The sequence below is a fragment of the Ambystoma mexicanum genome, chromosome 6q (assembly GCF_040938575.1).
Source record: "Ambystoma mexicanum isolate Mex_15411 chromosome 6q, UKY_AmexF1_1, whole genome shotgun sequence".
Taxonomy (NCBI): Eukaryota; Metazoa; Chordata; class Amphibia; order Caudata; family Ambystomatidae; genus Ambystoma; species Ambystoma mexicanum.
This window is the reverse complement of record NC_090937.1, coordinates 1,378,710,862-1,378,733,871: the sequence shown is the minus strand read 5'-3', so window position 1 is coordinate 1,378,733,871 and position 23,010 is coordinate 1,378,710,862. Positions and strand designations below refer to the sequence as shown.

Sequence of the window (23,010 nt, the reverse complement as noted above, 5' to 3'; positions counted from 1 at the left end):
ACCCATATTAGTATAAAAAACAATTGGTTGGCCAGGGCAGTGGGTGAGCACAAATGCTGATGTTTTGAAGTACAGGCAAACTATTCATTGTAATAGATCTATTGGGACTCCAGGTTTGTACAATTTCTTCCAAAGGATGGATCTATCAAGTGAGTCAAAGGCCTTTGCCAGTTACAAAAAAGCAGAAAAGACCTTAAGCGTCCTTATAGCCACAGATTTCTTTAATATAGTGTTTAAAACAAAGCAATCGTTGATTGTCCCATAACTACTCCTAAAGCGGGCCTGGTAGCACAGCAGTGTATTATTTGACCTTGCCCAATCCTCCAATTTTAGCGCAAAGCATCTTGCAAATAGCTCACCAGCCGTATCCCGGAGGGATATTTTGGGCGATAGCAATGAGGGTTATAATGCAAATCTTTTTTTAAACACAGGGATAATTACACTCATGGCCAAGATACTGGACACATTCTGTGTTCGACCAATCGCATTAAAAACACATAGTACTATAGGAGCCCACCAATCATACAGCCATGTATAGGCCTCTGGCCTAATGCCATTGGGTCCAGGGGCTTTGCCCCCTTTCAAAGCATTAATTGCCTTCCACACCTCCTCTAAGGTAAACACAACAGTACTAGAAATACATCTATTCTTCCATATAGATTGTGGTACAGCAGCAGACGATTTAAACAAAATCTGTTTATAGTGCAAAGCACAGGTCATTGGAAAGATCTAATCACCATCACTTTCATCATTGGGTCCAGAACCACGTGCTACAAGGGACCAAAACCCCTTGATATTATTCTCCTTAACCATTCTATTTAATCTATCCCATTGCGATTCAACATAGGCTTGTTTCTTCATTTTTAGCTGATTTTTATAACTGGATTTTAGCTCACGCAGGTTCCTCACCAAAATGTTTTGCTTACACCGTACAACCCAAAAAAGCTTGCGTTTTGCTTTTAAGCATTCCATATCAAAACACGGCGCATCGTGGCACGATTTCTTGGGAACAAAAGTTGGCATAGTCTCTGGGCGGTACTCACTAGTGAAACAAGAGGCCAGATCAAATCTCTTGATCATATGATCCCGCAACAGTGCATACAGCTGTAGCCAAGGGATTTATATATACCGGGTCCACCATTAGCTCCAATGCAATTCAGTTAACTATTACTGTGAACGTTTTCCCCTTTTTATTCATTAATACCAGAGTTAAAATTCGTAGTGGCCCTCACATTCCACACAAGCATAATAGGGTTAGGGTCACGTTCAGGTCTTATACATCATGACCTTAAGAATACAAAACTTTGTTTAGGAGTCTGATTTTGTAGACCACACATTGGGCCTCATTCCGAGTATGGCGGTAAGGCATAGCGGCCACCGATAACGAGACCAGTGGCGGTGATCCCTTACCGCCATACTCCGAGTTCCCTTTACGCCCTCGCCCTTAATGCCTGCTTTGAGCAGGTGTTAAAGTCGAGGGCGCGAAGGGGCCTCCAAGCCAATAAAGGTGACCGTACTGAACGGTCACTGTTATTTGCATCTTCCCCATTCCCATTGAGCCCTATGGGGGCTCATTTGGGAATGGGGAGGAGCCTTGGTGAATGGGGAATAACCGCCCCGCCAACCTTGGAATGGGGCGGTAATTCCGCCATCCACCAAGGCGCTGCCGGTCCGGGTACGGCGTCAACCAAGGCGTTAATAGCGCCATTGGTTAGCGCCGTACTCGGAATGAGGCCCATTGAATGGAAAGGGTGGCTTTAGTCGACTAAAATCAGATTCCTAAATGGTTCGTTTGGGGGCTACCCCTTTTTGTTTAGATCTTTATTACTCAATTGTCTCTAACTGCTTTTGAGTCCTTCCCTTTGGATATTGCATAAGAATACGAAACACAGTCAACTAAGCAATAATCCAACACCAACTCTCTGGAACCCAATCTAAAAGTCATTTTTGTTTTGGGGGACTATTACTTGGGCTTCTACCATTAATCTCCACTAATGAGAATTGCTTCATGAATAGGTCCAACATTCACCCATGCAATCACCCTTTAATAAACATTCATTACACTCTGGAATGCCACACTGCTTGAAACAGCATTTGTTGTATAGGCACCTTACAAATATCCAATACAAAAAACTCTTTGTGACCCAAAAAGAATTCCTTACATTGTCCCGACCTGAGATTAAAATCACCCTTAACAATAAAGCTCCCAGTACAGATTGTAGACATCATATTTGCCAGCCAACTATTGGCTACGAAACAAAATGTGTAACATTCTCTTTAGGGTGCAAATATACATTAACAACTTTAAGTTGCGTACCAGTTTTGACCAGGAAAGAGTTTGAAATTCCCTGGTCGCACATTTTTACAACCTCTTCTGGGAACATACAGCAAGAACTTGTGCACTAAGGTTGCATTTCCTTCGGTAGAGTGCCCTGACCCACACTGTAAAGCTACAGAAGACATAACCCAAAAATCTGGTAAGTTTGCACGTAGACAGTCATCGTTTTCAACCAAGTCTTTTGGAGACAGATTGCATCAATGCCGTCTAACCACAGTTTCCACGCAGGGTCCCCAAGCTTATTAAGAACCCATGCCACATTCCAACTAACCAATATCACCATACCATTTAGTACCTTGGGCTCCCCAAAAATATCACAATGCGCATTAAGAAGTGGATCAGCAGACGGACTGTGCAGTATTCTTTCAGGGACCTCAGCCCTCAGTTTAAAGACCACTTCCTGGGGAGCATATGACATATAGGGCATACACCCTCTCTGACACATGCCTCAATAAACCAATGCCACCCACATACTTAGCACTAAGTCTTTGCTTTAACTCTAATCAAGAAGACATTGGTTTATAGCATTTCTCTTATTCTTGCCCACAACTCCACTGCTTCCAACTGTCTACTTGAAAATCTCATCTGTAGTATACCGTGTACCGTGGAGAAGGCACAACTTAAAATGGGCATCCAGGAATAACCTTTGCACATACTACCTAAAAGCAGGTGGACCCCATAAGGATCCATTGTACACGCTGCCTGCATGCTTGCATGGCAGAGACGGTTTGCTCATTTGCACAGAGGAGTGCCAATAAGCAGGGCAAAAGGTGGTACATACACATGCACGCCGCCTTTTTCCATGCACCTTTGCAGTCCGCTGCCGACGTACAGCATGGCGTAAAATGAACTCCAATGCAATTCCACGCCTATATTATAGCCTAAACTATATGCTTTGACAATGCTTGTCTTATATTCCATTCTATTAAACAATGTTGCCTCTAATTATGTTTGAGGCTGGTGTATTACTTCTCAGAGTTCTCCCACAAAAGTGAACTGTTTGAACCAAATCAATTTAATGCGATAGGCAAGAAGAAAACATTAACTGAAGCTTTAAGAAATGAATTACCCTCTACTGAGGCTAAGATATCTCTTTCTATCCGACTAACAGCAAAACCAGCTGACAAAAACGGGCACAATCATGACTGGCAACAAATTACAATGGCAGGAATGTGGGGATGACAGTGTAAATGCCATCTTCCCACACCTACACGTCTTATTAAGAGTTTTGGTACACTAGGAGGCACCTTGGCCAAGCTACAACAGTAGCATTCGAGATGAGGGCAATGATTCTGCTGCCACTATAACCTAGCCCAGCAAGAGATAATAATTCAACATTCAATTCTATATCTATAAATCATGGTATTCTATGTAATAACTATAACAGACAACAGGTCACACGTCGTCTTCACATCACTCCAACTTATGTAGCTCGTGAAAATGAAAATTCCATTCTGTTTACTGTACCTGGATGTAAAGGTCCACCAGTTCATTTTGTCCTAGGACATGGTAGATCTTCCCAGCCTGTAGCCAGGCATAGGCCTCCTTGTCTTTCTGTTGAAGATCAATGAAAATCCCAAGGCTTCTCTTGGTGTATTCCAATGCTGATCTGTAAGCCCTGGAAACATGACATTATCAGTGGCATTATCCAATTTGCATCAGTGTTGCAGGGTATTCAACACAAAACATTGCTTAATTATTAAATTAAAATCTCTAGGAACTACAGTTTTGAGGTAGACCTAACACTTCATTCTGCCAGGACTATTCACATTTCATTGGTAATCGCAAATTATTTATTTCCTACAATATCAAAAAAGCTACAAAATGTTGTCTTTTCACTAATTTAATCACCAAATGACAGTAACATTATTACAAAACGATGCTATCATGGTTAATGATGTGTGGCTCTTTAATGGTACACAAACGGGAATCAAATACGATACCCAAAAAACGACAGTAATGATCATAAGAGATATTAGGCAAATATAACGTGACAAATATAACAACTCAAGATAAAATTAATGAATCTAACAAAAGAACATTCGGAATTGGATTAACTTCAAACTGTCTCAATGCATGACTGTATACTGGTATTAAGCTCTTTTTGTTGCAAGCCATACAGTTTGTCATGAATGTGTTTGGCCTCCAGCAAATCGCCACCGGCAGCCTCATTCTGCTCGTGGAGGATAACCTCCTGTGAGTTGCTGTACATTACAACATCTAGCTATGCATGCAAGCTGTGAATCCAGCACTTTACCAAATCAGCACTTCCAGCTTTGAATTGTAATGTAATGTAATTTGACATTGTATAGTGCCTTTTCCCATTGGTATGGCCTCAAAGCGCTGTAGTGAATGCCCTCGGGGGACTGAAGTTCGTGGTATGGGAGATTTGTCAGAGGAAATTAGAATGCATGTGTGTACCTTAGCCAATACAAAGGTAGGTAGGGGCAGCCAAGTCCCTGCTAGTGACCCATGTCAAGCTGGCTTGTGGATGGGAACTGTGAGGTTTTCGGCAGAATATTCGAGCGCAGAAGACTGATTATGTGTCCTGCTAGAGCAAATTTTTTGTGTACTTAACTGCATTCTAATGGCAGAGTTGTTGTGCGATGTGTCTCCAAGTAGCGTATGATTGCAGATGCGTTTGGGTGGGTGGCTGTTCCTGTGGCTATCTTCCATCGACAAGGTATGCGATACGTGCCTGTGTGTCCTGACTGGTTACTTGTTTCGTTGATGTGGCACGGTTCCTGACCTGTGGTCTGCTGGAATCTATTCTCTGCATCACTCCGTCCATTCTTTGAGGGACTCACTGCTGACTCAACCTATCTGACAGTGAGTTCAAATAACTCAGGGGCTGAATGGGTTTGTCAGGATGCAGGGGGGGAAAAGTGGTTGATGCTAAGGGGAATTGGGTGCCATATTGTGGTGCCAAAAATGGTTCATTTAAGTATTTGTGGTAGGCTGCCAGTGGGGCAGACATTTCTTGAGGATTTCACACATTATCTCGCGAAGGCTCCTATGTTCCTGAAACCTCTAACCTTAGTGACTATTCATCCTGAAAATGACCAAGTTAATTTAGTGTTATTTGCTAAGAAATGGAGAAACCACAATTGTGCAAACAAATCTACCAAGCACACCACTCCCAGGCTACCTCTTGCCCTCAGTGTGCTTCATCACCTAATTTCTCAACAGCCTAATGCTCCATTTTGAATGCGCATCCAGCTTACAAAATCCATATATTTAGCCTCAAACTAGACACCACAACCCCATACCTAGTTCTTGGTTGTAGCTTTTTGATAATACTGGACATCCTTAGTAGTGTCTCTTAATTGTATCACTGTCTTCTTGAATGCAATGCATGCTGTATTTCAGATTAGGGTCTACTGGAAACCAGGTAGGTGCAACAGAACACAACTGAATTGTCACGCAGTGCTACAGGACCCTAGAAGCGTCAGTTCAGCACTTTACAGAAACCAAATAACATAAGATGCAGCCTATGCAACCAGAATCATTATACAATAACGATATGGACATCTGTTGTAAAAGTTCCTGTGTATCTGTGGTGTTCTGCTCCGTATACAGTCAGCTCATTAATGGATACACCTCACATACCATGGATATGTGGATCCAGATAAGAACAGAGAGTGCCATGTAAATATGCAAGAGAATGAGGCTGTTTGAAGATGAGCTAGTGGCTCAGTTATCAGGAGTGCAGGAGGCATCAGAAAGCATGTTGGACCATACATTAACACGTGGCATGCAAATCAGCAGAAGTCATGAACACATAACATATTTGTAAATAAATAGCACATTCCTGCATCATGATCAAACATCTAATGCATGAACCAATTAAGTATTTGTACTGACCTCTCAACACCTAAAGATAAATACAGATGGCTTATGGATTCCAATATTTGGCTCTCAAACACTTTATCAGACATTTTTCTGACCAATGACAATTGGTATTTATTGTATATAATGCACTGGGCTTCGTCTGCAGAAAACGTTCTATAGAACTGGCACAGCAATTGAAGAGCTTGGAGCTGTCCTAGAAAAAGAAAGCAATCAAGAAGTAAGTTAGAGTATACGGCATGGGGAATCGCTGCCCCACACCAGAGCCCGCCCAGACATCAGGGGCCACTCACGTATTCTTGAATGATAAAGTGACTGGTATGTTTATGCACTAATCCGCAACTGCTTTGTAGTCAAGGTTGGGAACAGCTAGTTAGACATGACAAAGAGAAGACATTTGAATGAGACTTTGATCTTCAGGTGGTTAATATGTTGATAAATGGCCACCTTCCAGTCCTGTGTCCACACCAATCAAAAACCAGCCCATTTCCTTATCTCTTGCACCGGAATAGATCAGCAACTAGATGTTATCATTGTACGTTTTAAACTGTAAGTCGAATTGATCTGTCATGCCACTATTGAAGTCCAATTGAGACATCCAACTGTCTGAACTGCACACAGCACAAGATACGGTAGGGCTGACATTTAGTGTACATTCTCCCTATCATTGCCTTCCAATGTTCACCCAATCGTGTCAAATTATGCTCAATCATTGCATGCCAATGATTTCCCTACCATGGCAAGAATAACACAGCTGGCATGTTCAAATTATACCACAACATCATCAAACCAAACTTCAGCAGCAACATTTAGACAGATCCCAAGAAGTTAAGATAGGCTCCCAACTTTGACACTGCGCCATACTTGATTGTGGAGTCCCCAGGGCTTGTCACGTCCCCTCCTCGTGAATGCCAGCATGATACCTTTAGCTGACATCATCGAATCCTTTGACCTAGACTTCCAAATGTACACAGATGACATCCAACTGGTCACAAGAGCAAGAAATTATTCCGACTTTGACTCTATCCCAATACACTAGTCATCTGCGTCCCTCGAAACCTGCCTCAAAGAGATTTATGGCTGGGTGCGCCTAATCTCTCCTTCCTTCGAGGCAAATCCCAAATTTTGACCGTGGGCCATCTTCATCCCTCCATCCTCTCACGTGCTTGGCCCTTGCCACTTGGCCATCGCAACTTGGCCCAGTGAAATCAGTTCACAATTTGGGATTCCAATTTGACAAAATACTTATTTAGTTATTTATAAAGCGTCAAAGCTCGCAAGCATCCAGGCACTACATATACACAAGAGATTAGCAGAGACAAGAAAACAACAGAGATACGCCCACATCAGAAGTCCAACAGCCAAAAAAAATGAGTAAGAGTCAATCAAATAGATGCGTTTTTAAACATTTCCAAAAATGCTCAGTAGCAAGTCTCCAAACGGAGAGCTACCAGCAGGGCGTTCCAGTCTTGAGCTGTCATGACGGGAAAATATCACCCCAGCCCTCCGTTTTGTTTAGATTTTGTAACAAACAATAGACTGCCAGAGGTGGAACAAAGTTGTCTAGAATGAACATACGATTTTAGTTGCTCTTTTAGGTAGACAGGGGCCTTTCTGTGAATACATCTATGAGCTAGGGAGAGAGTTTTGAAGCATATTTTTGCTAGAACATTGAGACAATGGAGGTTCTTTCTATCGTGAGAGATATGTTCGTTCCTGCGGATGTCGTGACTGATACGCACAGCTTCATTCTGAAGTACCTGCAATATGCTAATGCAGTTGCTGCTCGCACCAGAAGAGCATTACAGTAATCAAGGTGAGGCATGATAATTGCCCTAACCAAAGTTATGCGATTTCTAAGGGACAGCAATGGTTTCACTTCTCATAATACTTTTAGGTGATACTTAAAGGTGCCTTCAACTCCATCTACATGAGAATCTGCGCTAAGTGAGGCATTCATATAAATCCCCAGAGTTTTTGCTTTCTCCGTGACTTTGATGTTATTCTGATCGATGTTCATGTGAGAATATTATTAACTTGGCTATTGACTGCATAGAGCCAAAAATCATTTATTCTGCTTTGCCAGGATTTAGACACATCTATACTGAGACATCCAGTGGGGTGAATCAGTCACGTAGTTTCCACTAAACTCCATAAGAAGTTGAGTGTCATCTGTGTAGTAGGTAAAGCATTTGTCCTGGCATGTCAGGTCACAGAGTGGTCTGATATATAGATTAAACAAAGTAGGGGACAGACAAGCACACTGTGGGACCCAGCAGAAAATCGAATAAGTATTTGAAGAGGCATTGCCCCAGCACGCACGTGACATCCTGTTGCTCAGAAAAGTGCAAATCCAGTTGGTTGCTTCATTTCAGCACTCACCAAGGGTAGACATAGAATTCTGTAGTTGTTGGTGGTCTAGCAAATCAAAACCCACAGAGAGATCCTAAAGAATTAATGAGCCAGTCTTGCTTTTATCAATGATGTTAAACATGTGAGTATGAAGATCCAGCAAGGCACTTCCAATTCCATTCTGGGCACGAAATCCAGATTGTTTTGGAGGAAAGACATTGAAGATTTAAAAGTGTCTTTGCAGCTGTGATGTTGCCACTCTGTAATTTACAAAAGAAAAAGTATGTTGGTAATAGGGTGTAGATAGCTGGGGTCCTTTGGGCTCAAGTTGGGTATTTTCGGTAGCGGAGTGACTACTACGTGTTTAATAATGTCAGGGATAATCCCGTAAGAAAAGGAAGAGTTCACAAAGTATAACAAAAATGAAACAAAGATGTCAGGGTGTCTTAAAATACATTTGGGGTAAAAAACCGCACCAGGACAAGATGTAGAACGCATAGATTTGAGAATGTTTTTGCATTTCATCTCTTGATACACAGGAGAAAGACAATGCAGAGTTGGGGGCCAATTTAGTATGGGGAGCAATGATGGAGCAGTAACTGTCTTTAGACAAGGAGGTATAAATCTTTGTACGTGCAGTGGTGACTTTGTCAACAAAAGCTTGCTGCACTTTATCATAGCTCTCTTTTATAGCATTTTTGGTTTCTCAAGATTTCTGTAGACCTTTTTTTAAGTCATTCTCTGCGGACTCGGTTTCATAATTAACTGAGGTTCTTTTGGCCCCGTAGATAAGGATTTCCAGGTTTCCTTGTTCTCACAAGTTTGATTTTTCACCCTGATCCGTTCTGCTAATCTTTTTTCAACCTTCAATTTTCTTTAAGGTGGGAGAGAAACAAGAATGTTGACAGATTCTCTCTCTAATCAGCCAAGATTTAAAAGGGACCTCTTTATGCAGGTAGCTGTTTAATTGAGCGTTATAGACAGTGACTAAAGACTCAGGATGGTCGGTGTTGCAGGTGAGGACCATAACCCCTTTCAAACATAGATCTAGTTCCCCAAGTTGATCCCTTTTAAATTCCTACCATTTACTCTTTTAGGCAGAAAATCGACTTTTAGAGGTTTATTAGGCAAGTGGGTACAGCGCTCCACAAATGAGTGGTCAGACCAGGGACAAGCTCTGATGTTGGTCATTTCCATAATGATATTCCTTGAGGCAGCCCAATCTAGGATGTTTTCCCCTGAGTGTGTTGGCTCAGTGTTGAGGATTTTGAAATCCTTGTTTGTTAGAAACATTTCTAGCTCACAAGCTTTCGGATCTTCAGGCTTACCTAACCAATAGTTTAAGTCTAAGATGGTAGCACTATTTGGTTTGTTAAGAGGAGTAAGCAGATGTATCAGATCTTCAATAAAGTCTGACATGGCTACCGGTGGATGGTATATCAAAATAAAGTTGATGCAAAAGTTATTATTTGGGAGAAATTTTAAATGACTAACTTCACAGCCAGTTCAATCAATAGACGATTCGACGGTCTCAAAATTTGATTTTTGCCATAAAAGGAACTCAGCCCCCAGTATCATGTACCCAGTACTTATTAGGTGGACCCAGATCAATCAGCTCATCAAATATTACAACCTCCAGCTTAAGCCTGCACACAGCATTACCTCTTTCATCTCTTCTGACCAAAGAGTCTCACTTATCAGAGCCATTGTCCTCTCCACAAGTAACTGTGCCAACTACCTCTATTCCAGCCTCCCGAATTGCAAAATTACAAACTACTCAAAATAAAGCAACAAGACTGATCTTTAATGTTAACCCTCAAAATCCTTCCTCATCCACTGTAGTTCAACTCCATTGACTTTCTGTTGTTATCCCGATGAAGTTCAAGATGATTGCCTAACCCACAGAGATATCCACAAACAAGAGACTGGACACCTCAAGAAACTCATTGTTCTCTACCAAGCAACAAAATCTCTCCATCCAGTTGAGAGCCTCTGCACTTCTTCAAGTAACCAGATTCTCAAAGTAATGTTTGCGGGGACGCTGTTTTGCTGTTCCAAGCTTCAACCTCTGGAACTTATTGCATTCCCACCTATGACACAAACACAACTATAACCACTTCCAATGCTCCCTCAATACCTTTCTTTTCTTGTAGTGTTTTGAACACTCTGGTATCACTTCTGGAGGTCTCTTCTTGAAGCAATCATCTGATTTCATGAGCGTTGTACAAGTAATTAAAATAACTAAATTATATCTAGTATGTTAACCTTTAAGGAACATTGAAAAATAGTTAAAATGTCTTGTGATATTTAAGTCAAATAATAGTTTTAGAATTTATAATGCAAACTTAGGATTCATATTGTCACACAACACAATCTGCAATGCAAATCAAATGCATGTACAACAGATGTGAATTGGTTGGACTACTCACTTTCATAGTTGTTTGCTTCCATGGCCACCAAGAAGGCCCATTCATAATAAAGCCTCCCCTTGTCTTTACAACTCCCATTGATGTAATAATGACCGAGAAGAAGAAGGACTTGGATAAAGTCACTGTTGAACCCCTTACACTGAAGTTCACAGAAGAGTGTGGCAGATTTAAGCAAATAATTTCCAGCCAGACTGTAGGCTTGTGCATGGAGGCAGAGTATCCCAAAGTTTGCCAGCACGATGGCTTGGTTAGATATCATGGCACACTCTTTTGAAATATACAGTGCTTTATAATAATGCAGAGTAGCTTCTTTGATCCGATTGGTCCTTCTCAGAGCAATCGCATTTATGTTGTAAATAACCCCCAACTCTTGACAGGTACCTTCCTCACTTTCCAAAATTTCATTCAAAATGTCCAGAGCGTTGTTATTTTGCTCTTGAAGAACATGTAACCAAGCAAGAGAAACTAAAAGATTTCTAACCATTTTTGTGTTGACTGAGATGTTTGTGTCAAAGGCTTTTGTCATGTATTCGATGGCTTTCCTGTATTCTTTATGCGAAGCATACAATTCTGATAAACTAGTATAAAGCATGCTGGAAAGCTTCTTCTCTTCTTGCGTGCTCACTGAGGACAGGGCTTGTCGGAGGTAGGGTGCAATTTGAGTTGGGAAGATTTGAGTAGATTTCTTCAGTCCATAGAGCTTAGGAGCATTGATAAGGATGAGCTCCACGCTCCTCATGAAATCCTTAAAGATGCTGGATCGTTTAATTGCAGCCTTTACACAGCTTAAAGCAATGTGAGGCAGACATTTTCGAGTATACACCTCACTAAGTCTGATATAGCGATTTGCTGATAATGTCTGGTTGTGTAACAGTGAGCTATTGTCCAATGCTTGTAACCTTTCCAGGAATGGCAGTACCTCTTCGTATTGCTTAAGCTGACTGTAGAGCTTCACCAACAGAAAGCAGGCCCTTGCTTCAGTCTGTTTGTCCTGATGCAGCACAGCTCTTTTTAATGCATGCTTCAGGATGATCGACTCCATTCCTGTGCTGCACACGCAGTTTGGGATTGACAGTAGCAGTGATGACACTTTATCAAAAATTGGCAAATATTTTTCCTTGTACTTCTGCTTCAAGTAGATGGCAATGAGGTTTGTATAAACAGCAACAACAAGAATGAGGTCACCAAATTCCCCTCTTATAACCGCTAGGGCTTCCTCAAAGTACACTCGAGCTTGTGAAAATTTATTTTTCTTAGCACTAAGCCTCCCTAATAAGAAGCATACCCTTGTTAGAGCAAAATGCATGCTTGCTTTCTTGGCTGCCTCTCTTGCTAAACTGAGGTATCGGACAAGCTCATTTTCATCATTATAGCCTTGAAAGATGGTATTTAAAAATGGACATGCCATGTCATAAAGGTTTTTATAGCATGGCTGATACTCTTTGCTGTTAAGGAATTGAAGCAAAGATTCAAGGATATCCTGGTCATTGCAGGATCCCTCACGGTTTATGCAGAAGGTCGGTTGCTCTGTTCCTTCGCATGATGGCTCAGCGGCTTTGAGTGATTGATCCACCTCTTGATTCTCAGTCCTTTTGGGTGCAGATTTACCATGAGAACATTTCCTTAAGGTTTCCTTCACCATCCCCTGGCTTATGCTTACTTTACAGGATGATAAAGATTTCCGCATATCTGTAAAAGGCAGAATGTAGTGAATTAGAAATAAATTAAGAATACAGATGAAAACATCTATTTCCTATATGAAATGTTCTTGTTAAAATATTAACGGCATACCAGTAAACGTGCTCAATTATCAACGTCTGTATTATGAATTCCAACAAATAAACAAAATTGTTTAACCATTATGATAGCCAGTGGCAACGTGCTTGTCTTAGAAGCAAGACAAAAACGAGCAGCATGGTACCTGGTCCCACGCTAAGAGGCTGGGCTTCGGCAAGAAGCGCAATATAAAGCCCTATTTGATTTTCTTTAAAAAATGTTTACCAATTCCAAGCTTTTTCAGACTTTTATTAACTTTTATACTTTTCAAAAAATTTAACTTTTGATTGAAAACGTTGATACGGTTAAAAGAAATATTAAAGCTGCTTTGTAAATACTCCAGTTTGTTTAAAACATTTTCCTTTTGTAAAGCTCTTGCTAATTCCATTTATTTTGTGTTACCTGTCACCAGACACACTAGTGTGCAATCGAGGAAAATCGCTAGTCTATAAACTATTTTCATAACTTTATAGTTCAGCAAAATTGAGTAGACTGTGGATCTGCATTTCTGCGTTAGAGGGGACTCCTAGAAAGAGGTCTACTTCTACAGCAATGGATTTAGTGAGCAGTTATTTCATCCATTTCCCCTTCAATCTATTGAATGTCACTAGAATATGGCTGCCTTCTACCTGGATCATAAAAATAAACGGGTAATTCCCTATTTTTTGTTGTTGGGGTCTTGCCATCACGATAGGGAAAAATTATGTTCAACAAAACACACAATGACAAACTACCCCTCCCATATGTGTCAATTTTGTAACTTGTGGATGAAAACGCAGATGTCTCTATATACTCAGACCCTCATTATTTGATGTTTAAAAAAAACACAACTTATTTATGCCTTTCAACATAAAAACATGTAAACATGCAATACAAAAACATGTATTCCTATTTTTTCAGAATGCCTATAAATGTGCAAAAATTGCATTTAAAAAACAGTGCAACGCCATACAACAACATGCTGCTGTGGGTTAGTAACAATTGGGCCTTATGTGCAATACAATATCCCAATTCATTTAATAGAGACATGGTCCAACTTCCAATTGTTTTTTTTATATATAGCGCTTGTATCATTAGTTACTCAATTTCTGATTTCCAAAATCGCATTTTCATCACTCATGCTTATCGGTAATGAAATATGAAAATCCCACTTATTTTATTGAAAAAAGACTACCATTGTCCCTCGGTTTGTTTCTGGACCTGGCAATCCCGTTTCAATAGGATGTTAATTATAAAGAGTCTGTCGACATGAGGTGTTTCGGCCCTTCTAAAAAAGATATGCCCATCCTCACGCATTCTTATATGATTTGCGCCATGAGCCCATCCTTATAACTAACCCCCCCCATTTTCATTTATAGCCTGGGAAACTAATAAAAACAAAATAAAATCAATTGAGGATCTCTTATGTGAGCTTGGCTTTCAAACCCATTTCCTTCACATGTTGCCACTAACCTTAATCTTGCTTTATGCATAGGGGCTTTTTTATTTTCTGTTTTTCTTAAACCACCCTTTTCAATACGACGGCAACTACAACATTAAATGTGTGCTCATTTAATATGTACAACTTTAAACCAACACCAATTTGGAAAACACATTCTATACTGATTCTCTTACGCAGGGCCATTTTAAGCACTTTGGCGGCCCGGGGCACGGACACCTTTGGGGGCCCCCCTCCATCAAGCCAAATGAATTAAGTTATATCACACCACATAGCTTGGCATGTTACCTCGCAGCTATAAAAATAGCCAAAGGTATTCCCTTTCAGTCCCCTTACTCTCTTCATTCTTGCTGTAATAAGAAAGATAAAGAAGTATAATTTCAAGGCCAACATTAGCAGTCCACGACAAGGCTACTTGCATTCTAGCATAGGTACAGGCCATTTTTCATCATTAGCAGTAACGAGGAAGGTACACCAGTCATAGTATACATGATTCAGGACACAGATCGTATGTAAAAGGCACACATAATACATAATATATCTACTGTATATAAAAGGCACTCCTCTGCAAGTACCGGAAAGTACCACTTGGCCGCGTTCTTCTGTTCCCAAGGATTGTACTCCATTAAGTTTGGATTAACATTGGACTTCATATCCCACAAGGCTTTCTCCTATTGTGTGGAGACGGGACTATAAAATCAAGCCAGCGCGCACACCACACGCACGCACATCGGCAAGTACCGGAAAGTACCGCTTGGCTGCGTTCTTCTGTTCCCAAGGATTGTACTCCATTAAGTTTTGATTAACATTGGACTTCATAACCCACAAGGTGAAAATCTGTCAGCACTGTGAACGTTGTAATATCACTGTTAAGCTTCTGTTAAGCTACTGTTATTATTAGTAACACCCTGCATCTTCTACTTTAGGGTTTCTCCTATTGTGTGGAGGCGGGCCTATAAAAACAAGACAGCGCGCGCACCACGCGCGCGCACATCGGCAAGTACCGGAAAGTACTGCTTGGCCGCATTCTTCTGTTCCCAAGGATTGTACTCCATTAAGTTTGGATTAACATTGGACTTCATATCCCACAAGGTGAAAATCTGTCAGCACTGTGAACGTTGTAATATCACTGTTAAGCTTCTGTTATTATTAGTAACACCCTATATCTTCTACTTTAGGCTTTCTCCTATTGTGTGGAGGCTGGACTATAAAATCAAGCAGGCGCGCACCACGTGCGCGCACCTCGGCAAGTACCGGAAAGTACTGCTTGGCCGCTTTGCCGGGCTTGCCGCGGTTTGCAGTCCAAAGGCTGTGCTTTCCGGTGCTTGCGGCATAGAATTGTAGCCTGCTCCAGTTTTATGTAATCAGCCTATTGTATTCACAATGAAGAGAACATTGCCGTCTTTGAAGACTGCCATGCTTTTTGTGCCGGGAGTTATGAGCACTAATGGCGTGAACTCTGTGCTTACCTTATCACCATTTCCTGTAAAGAAACTTCGTTTGAGCTCCACCCCTCGCTCAGGACTGCTGAAATCAAAATCAATTTTGAAATTACAAAAAGTAAGCGGAGACATACGTCTGTTTTGCAAGGACCAATCTTTTGGACTTACTCACGCTGATAAACAGGTCGAAGCTTCGATGACAACCATGACCGCAACATCAAAAACGGACTTAAAATGTGATCCGGCAACTAGAACGCCACACGAAGCTAACAAAAAATGAGAAACCTGTAGTTTCAAAATAACAAGGAATACAAGAAAAAGAGGACGCTGTCGCCGACTCGTCTGTTATGTTTGAAAAAGAAAATGTCTGTGTTGGATTGCATATTACTATGCAATGTACTAACAGGTTTGACTGGTAAGGTTGGTAAAACTTCTAGCCTGAATACTGCTAATGATTTGGCTGTTATAGACATAGATATAAATAATGCAGAGTTTTCCACGCAGACTTTATCAGAAAATTTATCAAAATCTCCTAATTTATTTAATAATGCCAGTGATATAAATCTAGACTCTATACAGAAACTTTCTTTCATAGCAGCAACTCCATGCAAATCTATGGCCTTTCAGCCAACTATAGATACCAACACTCATGAAAGTAATATGTGGTATTTCTAACAGAAATAGCCCGAAAATCAATGAATGCTGCAATTCGCTCACTAGCCAGACTGTTTGAAACGCTGAGCGCAAAATCTGATAAACAGTCGCAGCAGTTAGAACAAATAATAACATGGCAGAATAAAATGAGTAAAAATATTTACCCCAAGAGTAAATCCAACTATTCCAAAAACTTCTGAGAGTTCACAAACTGACGCATACATACATGAGAAACATGATCTGAAACTCTGTTATCATTTGATCCCATTCATCTTCAATCCGATTATAGATCTCGTCGGTGATGGCACCAAAGAATCTGTTCTCTGTAGTAAAGGTGGTTCTGTGACAAAATTAAATTATGCTCTTTTCGGAGGCAATAGTACTAATGCACCTGAACTGCCTTCTAGAAATACGCAGCAAAAAGTTGAAGCAGTCAAAAAATCTAAACACAAAACAACAGCTAAAACAACATCCTCATCACAAACCAAATCATTTGTTAAAAATGTAACATCTGCGGACAGCGGCTATTGCAGTATCAAAGGCAATAGCAAAAAAATACACACTACAATCTAAAAGTAAAAAAATTCAGACCATTGTTAATAAGACCAAACAAATTGAATCATACGGTCCTTTAAATGATCTGGTTGAGGCAGCTACAAATAACATGACTACACAAACTGTCAATACAAATGAGACACCTATATCTACGATCCCTAAACCGATACCAGAAAATCAGACCCTAACCGATCGTCGTAAGGAAATCAGACATGACATAGACTACTATATGGCTACTATACCAGCACAGAGAAATTTAAAAACATTCACAAATGAGGGTATAGAGACAGCAGCAGATGCTACTAAAGCTGACTCTTGCCCAAATGTTGTGAAGTTTGCAGACATTGTATCAAAGGAGGACTGTGAGAAAGTGCAGCAAAAATCAAATCACATTGAACCTTCTGGCCAATTACTCATTGAAAAGGACATAATCAAACAATACTACAGATTCTAAATGAAAACATGATTATGACTGGCACAGAGACCAGAACTACTCCTATTAGTAATCGGAAGCAAGCTCCATTGGACCAATTAAAACAATCCAAATCCTCAATTCGCTCACAAAAACGTCCATCTGTCCATTCTTTAACAGTGGTCTGTCGTCCTCCGCCAGAGATTCAATACAACTTGAATCGTGCCTCTATACTATCCATTTTTAGCGAGATTCCGGCTCTGGATGACATAGGGACAATTGATATAGAGCTAGCAGAATTTAGCGATGCTCCAAACAGATCATCAGTAACCCTATGGTTGAATTCAAGAGTAGTGGAAAACACCATCTGGGCTGTTAAAACACAACTCTTTGACCTTGGCTTTGTACTTTTTTTCAAGCATGCAAGTGTAGTCAACAGAATGATCAATGTTAGCTAACCTCGGATGACTCTCAAACTATGACCCTAATTAGCTGGAATTCAAGAGGATTTAAGCATCCCATGAATAATAAGGATTCCAACCTGCAGTTGCACGAGGTCATCATGCTGCAGGAAACTTGGTTAATGTCAGCTCCTTTGTGGGATAACTATGATATCTTCTTGAATCCAGCTAACAGGGGCAGTGCTGGTAGACCCGTTTCTGGACTAGTTATAGCAATTAAAAAAAGATCCTTTACAAAAACTCATTTATGGTACACACCAAATCCTTTTGTACAGATGCTTAAACTTTTCAGAGATGATGAATTGTATGTCCTCATTAATGTATATTGGAACCCTCTAGGAATATCCGACGACATGTTTCTTGAAAGCCTGCATGAGGCTTTTGATTTGATCTCCCGTGAAAACAAAAACTGCAAACTAATATTAGCTGGTGATCTAAATCTCCATTGCCTTGAACCAGCAAGACAAACAAACCAGATTTGTTTGTTGAAATGGAATAGATTTGCCAAACCCAAAAATGAATTCATGCTAAATGGATCTTGTTCGACAGAAATCCCACCACGGTCAACTTGGAGCAGAGGTCTCAGCTCAGGGATCATAGATTATATCTATGTCAATGAAGAAATGCTGAACTTGACTGAATCCTTTCGAATCATCCGATCTAACTCGAGCGATCACAATCAACTGAAGGCTATTTGGTCTCCTAAATGTAAATGAATAAGTACTTGTGATTATCTTCATGGACGTCTTATTATAAACACTGCTCGCAATAGACTTATTTGGACAGAAACATCTTTGGGAGCATTCAGTGATTGCTATGCTTCGCAGATGATCAACGATGGAAAAGTCTATCAGAATGCTTCAATTTTGTATTCCGAATTTACCATGTTACTCACTGTAGTGACCACCTTACTCCTAGTCCATAGTCCCCTTTCCTCCGTACTTATGGGACATCTCTCCGTCCTGTGGGACGGGACCGGAGCACTTTATAAAAAGCATCCAAATGTTTCCAAAAATGTGTCCTTCCTCTCTTTCTTGCGCGGGGCCCGGCACGCGGCCGTAACCCCACCCACCTTGGCTCCGTCCCGCGCATCGCCCATCAGTCCTTTTCTATCGCCGGGTCAAAGACCCATTAGCAATAATAGAGGAACCTTATTAGAGGGGACGGCGGGCAGACGTATGGAGGAAAGGGGACTATGGACTAGGAGTAAGGTGGTCACTACGGTGAGTAACCTGGTAATACTCCAACATCCCATCCCCTTTTCTCCATACTTATGGGAGATTCCCAAGCACTCCTTACAGGAACTATGGGTGGATGCAAATACCCCTTACTGAAACAGGTTCTTCAGTACAGCCTGACCAAACCGAGCGTCAGCTCTTGAGCTCATGTCGAGACAATAATGCTTACAGAAAGCAGATGGGGAGGCCCAAGTAGCTGCCCTAGCAATTGACTCCCAGGGGACATATTTCTGAAAAGCAACCGCGGCTGCCTTACTCCGCACCAGGTGTGCATGAATACCCTTAGGAGGTTTCAGCCCTTGGACGGTGAAAGACTCCGTGATGCAGGCGGCGATCCACCTAGAAATAGTTGCCTTAGACGCCTGCCTGCCCTGAGGGTTACCGAAGGTCACAAAAAGTTGAGAAGAACCCCTAAGCTCGGAAGTCCTCTCCAGGTAGAACTTAAGAGCTCTTCGGACATCAAGACAGTGTAGAACCCTCTCAGCCTCAGAGGCAGGGTTCGGAAAAAAGACCAGTAGGGAGATCGACTGATTCAGATGGAATTCGGTCACTACCTTTGGTAGAAAGGCCGGGTTTGTCCGAAGGACTACCTTGTCCTTGTGAAAGACCAAGAAAGGATGCTCCACCGACAATGCCTGGAGCTCACTCATTCTCCTTGCTGACGTAACGGCGACCAAAAAGGACACTTTTCAAGACAAGTACTTGAGGTCCACCGTAGCCATTGGTTCAAAGGGTTCATGGCACAGCGCCGTCAGGACTACATTTAGGTCCAACGGCGGGTGCGGACTACGAACCGGAGGGTAGAGGTGTGTCAACCCTGCAAAATGCCTCTTAACCACTGGGTTACTCAGAGAATAAGAGCACTGGTCTGTAGAAAGATAAGCAGAAACCGCTGAAAGGTAAGTTCTGCATGACAGAACATGAACCCCTGTCTCTGCTAGGGAGCACATGAAGGACAGCACCGTGTCAATCGTGGCCACCCTTGGATCCAACTTCTTCTCCAAACACCAATGACAGAACCTGAGCTCTTGTACTGAGATCTGGTCGAGGGTTTCCTGGCTGCCTGGATAATGCGCATGTTATCCATAGACAAATTCAGATGCTCTAAAGACTTGAACTCAGGCACCATGCCGCCAAGCTGAGCGATTGTGGGGAGGGGTGCCACATCTGCTGTCCCCCTTGGTGAAGAAGATCGGGAGTTACTGGTAACCTGATCGGCGGATACACCGACAGGCGTTGAAGTTCTGAGAACCAAAACCTGGCCGGCCACCACGGAGCTATGAGCAGAAGGGAACAGTTCGCCAAGTTCTTCAACTTCCAAATTGCACGGTGAACTAGAGGCAGAGGCGGGAAGGTGTAAGATCGCATGTTGTGCCATGGAATCTCGAGAGCATCCCCCAGAGAGGAGGCTCCCAGCCCCCCTCTGGAGGCATACTGAGGAAGCTCCTTGTTTACCGCCGCAGCGAAGAGGTCCACCTCCGGTGTGCCCCAACGCGAGAAAATCCATGAGAGGACCTCCGCCTTCAACTCCCACTCGTAGCTGACCACTGTCCGCCGGCTGAGGGCATCCGCTGTAACATTCAGCTGGCCCGGGATGTGTACTGCAAGCAGCCAGACACCATGAAGCACGGCCCACTCCCATATCTGGATAGACAGGTCCACAAGGGGGGTGGGACTACGTTCCTTGTTTGTTGATGTAAAACATTGACACTACATTGTCCGTGCGTATGCGGGCCACCTTGTTGACAATGAGCGGTCTGAACGCCTTGAGCGCCAGAAAGATCGCCAGAAGCTCCAAATGATTTATGTGCAGGAGCTTGTCCTGAGGCGACCAGAGGTCCGAGACCTGAAGAAGATCTAACGTCGCACCCCACCCCAGAAGGGAGGAGTCCGTCGTGATCGTCACCATGGGGGCTGGGTCCTGAAACCCCACACCCACTGACAGGTTGCTGAGAGATGACCACCCGTCCAGGTCCACTCTCATGGAATCCGTAATCATTATCCGCTCGGGATCCGGGTCCACAGCCTGACGCCAGGAACTCCGAAGAGCCATCTGGGTCCGTCTCATCTTGTGACGAGCAAGAGGAAGAGCCAGCACGCACGAGGCCATGAGGCCCAGAAGCCTCTAGAACCACCAGGCTGACATGCTCTCCGACTGCACAAACATCTGACACGTGGCTAACAGATCCACCATTCTGTCCCCGGTCAGGTACACTCTGCAGTCGATCGTGTTCCAGCGAAAACCCAGGAAAATCAGGTCCTGCGAGACCGTCATGGAAGATTTCCGCCAGTTCACCGACAGCCCAAGATGGAACAGGAGCTGAAGGAGAGACTGGAGATTGCCCGCTGCTGCTAGCGGCCAAGGGCTGCGTAAGAGCAAGTCGTCCAAATCTGGATACACATGGATACCCTGGAGACGAAGATAGGCCGCAATCACCGACATCATCTTCGTAAAGACATGCAGCGCCGAGCAGAGGCCAAAAGGAAGCATTCGAAACTGGAAGTGCTCCTCTCCCAAAGAGAAACAGAGATATCTCCTGTGTGGGTTCCAAATCAGGATATACGCGTCCTGAAGGTCCACAACCGTGAGCCAGTCGCCCGCCTGGAAGGAGGAGCGTATCTGGCTGGGTGTAATCATCTTGAATTTCTCTTGGGGTAGGAAAAGATTGAACTGGGAAAGGTCTAGGATGGTGCGCAGGCCAGCCTGGTTGGGTTTGGGCACTGTAAACAGCCAGGAGCAGAAGCCCTCCCCTCGCTCCCCGAGGGGAACAGGTTCCACAGCTCTGAGGTCCAGAAGTTTCTGAACCTCGGCTTTGAGGGAGGGCGCGTCCGACAGCTGAAAAGGAGGGTTGCGGGTGGGGTAGGGGGTAAAGGTAAGCGGAAGCCTGCTCGAGCGACTGACAAGACCCATCTGTCTTCTGTGATGGTCTGCCACGCCTCCCAATCAGGCGCAATGCGTCCTCCCACCGGGGTCTTGTGCGAGCACAGAAAATCCTCATTTAGCAGGCTTATCGTGATGGTGCCACCTGAACCTGAGGAAGAGGCTGAAGAGCGGGAGAAAAACCGTGTCCGTTGTTGCCTACGGCGGTTATTCGCCACAGGGGCATCCACTCTGCGTGATTTACGGTCGAGGAAGCCACTAAAGCCAGAGGAGGGTCGACTTTGAGACAACGGTCTCTGGGATTTGAAAGGAGTTTTGACCAGAACAGACAATGATTTAGCCGTCTGAGTGCTATCCTTGGTCTTGGTGAGCTCTACATCTGTAGTAGAATGAAAAAGCTCCTTACCATCGAATGGAAGGTCCAACACCTTGTCTTGCACTTCCTTAGAAAATTTAGTGGCATGCAACCACGCCTGCCGTGAGGTATCAACCCCCAGCATCAGGCCCCGAGCCGATGGTGTCTACGTGATGAGCCACAGCCTCAGGGAGATCCTGGACCAAGACCCTGGCGTCGGAAAGGCCTCCTTTGAAATCTTCCAACTTCTCGACCGGGATGTGCTCCTCAAACTCTGACAGACCTTTCCACAACTGCATGTCAGCTCCTGCCAATATCAACTCAGCATTTGCCTGCCTGAGCTGCAAGGTTGAGTTGGCAAAGATTTTCCTCCCTAGGGAGTCAAGGAGCTTGTCCTCCTTACCCAAGACCTGAGGAGCCGTCGTGGAAGAGGATGCTGCAGGTCTGGATTGCAACGTAGCCGCAGCCACCACTGTGGAGGAGGAAGGCGGACAAGACGACAGGGCCACCTCTTCCGAGGAATGTAGCCTGTACCTCGCGTCAATCTTCTTATTGACAAAAAGTCCCGAGTGTGGCTTTTCCCCAGACTCTTCGGACCTCGGCCAGAACGTCCTTCTGCTGGAACAGGCCGGTACGCTCCAAGGGAGACAGGGTGAACTCCCCAGAAAGCACGCCCTCCTGCGGAGCGGGTGCCTCAGGCACCGGAACATCTAAGAAACTCATGTCCAGTACCCGGTCATGAAAGGCTCTTATAGAGCGGAGAAGGTCCTCGTTGCCCTGATCGCCTTGAGGATCATCTGACAGGTCAGCATCCTGCTGAGCCGTGTCAG

General features: G+C 43.2%; 1 protein-coding gene across 1 annotated transcript in view; it reads right to left on the bottom strand.

The window, feature by feature from the left end:
• The window catches only part of SH3TC1 (SH3 domain and tetratricopeptide repeats 1), a 493,452-nt gene that overhangs the window by 175,568 nt on the left and 294,874 nt on the right, over positions 1-23,010 (bottom strand). The window contains exons 12-14 of the mRNA XM_069632025.1: positions 10,969-12,657; positions 6,203-6,383; positions 3,806-3,956 (exon numbers count right to left, since the gene is read on the bottom strand). Of these exons, the coding sequence (XP_069488126.1) occupies positions 3,806-3,956; positions 6,203-6,383; positions 10,969-12,657 (2,021 nt within the window). The remainder of the gene's footprint in view (positions 1-3,805; positions 3,957-6,202; positions 6,384-10,968; positions 12,658-23,010) is intronic.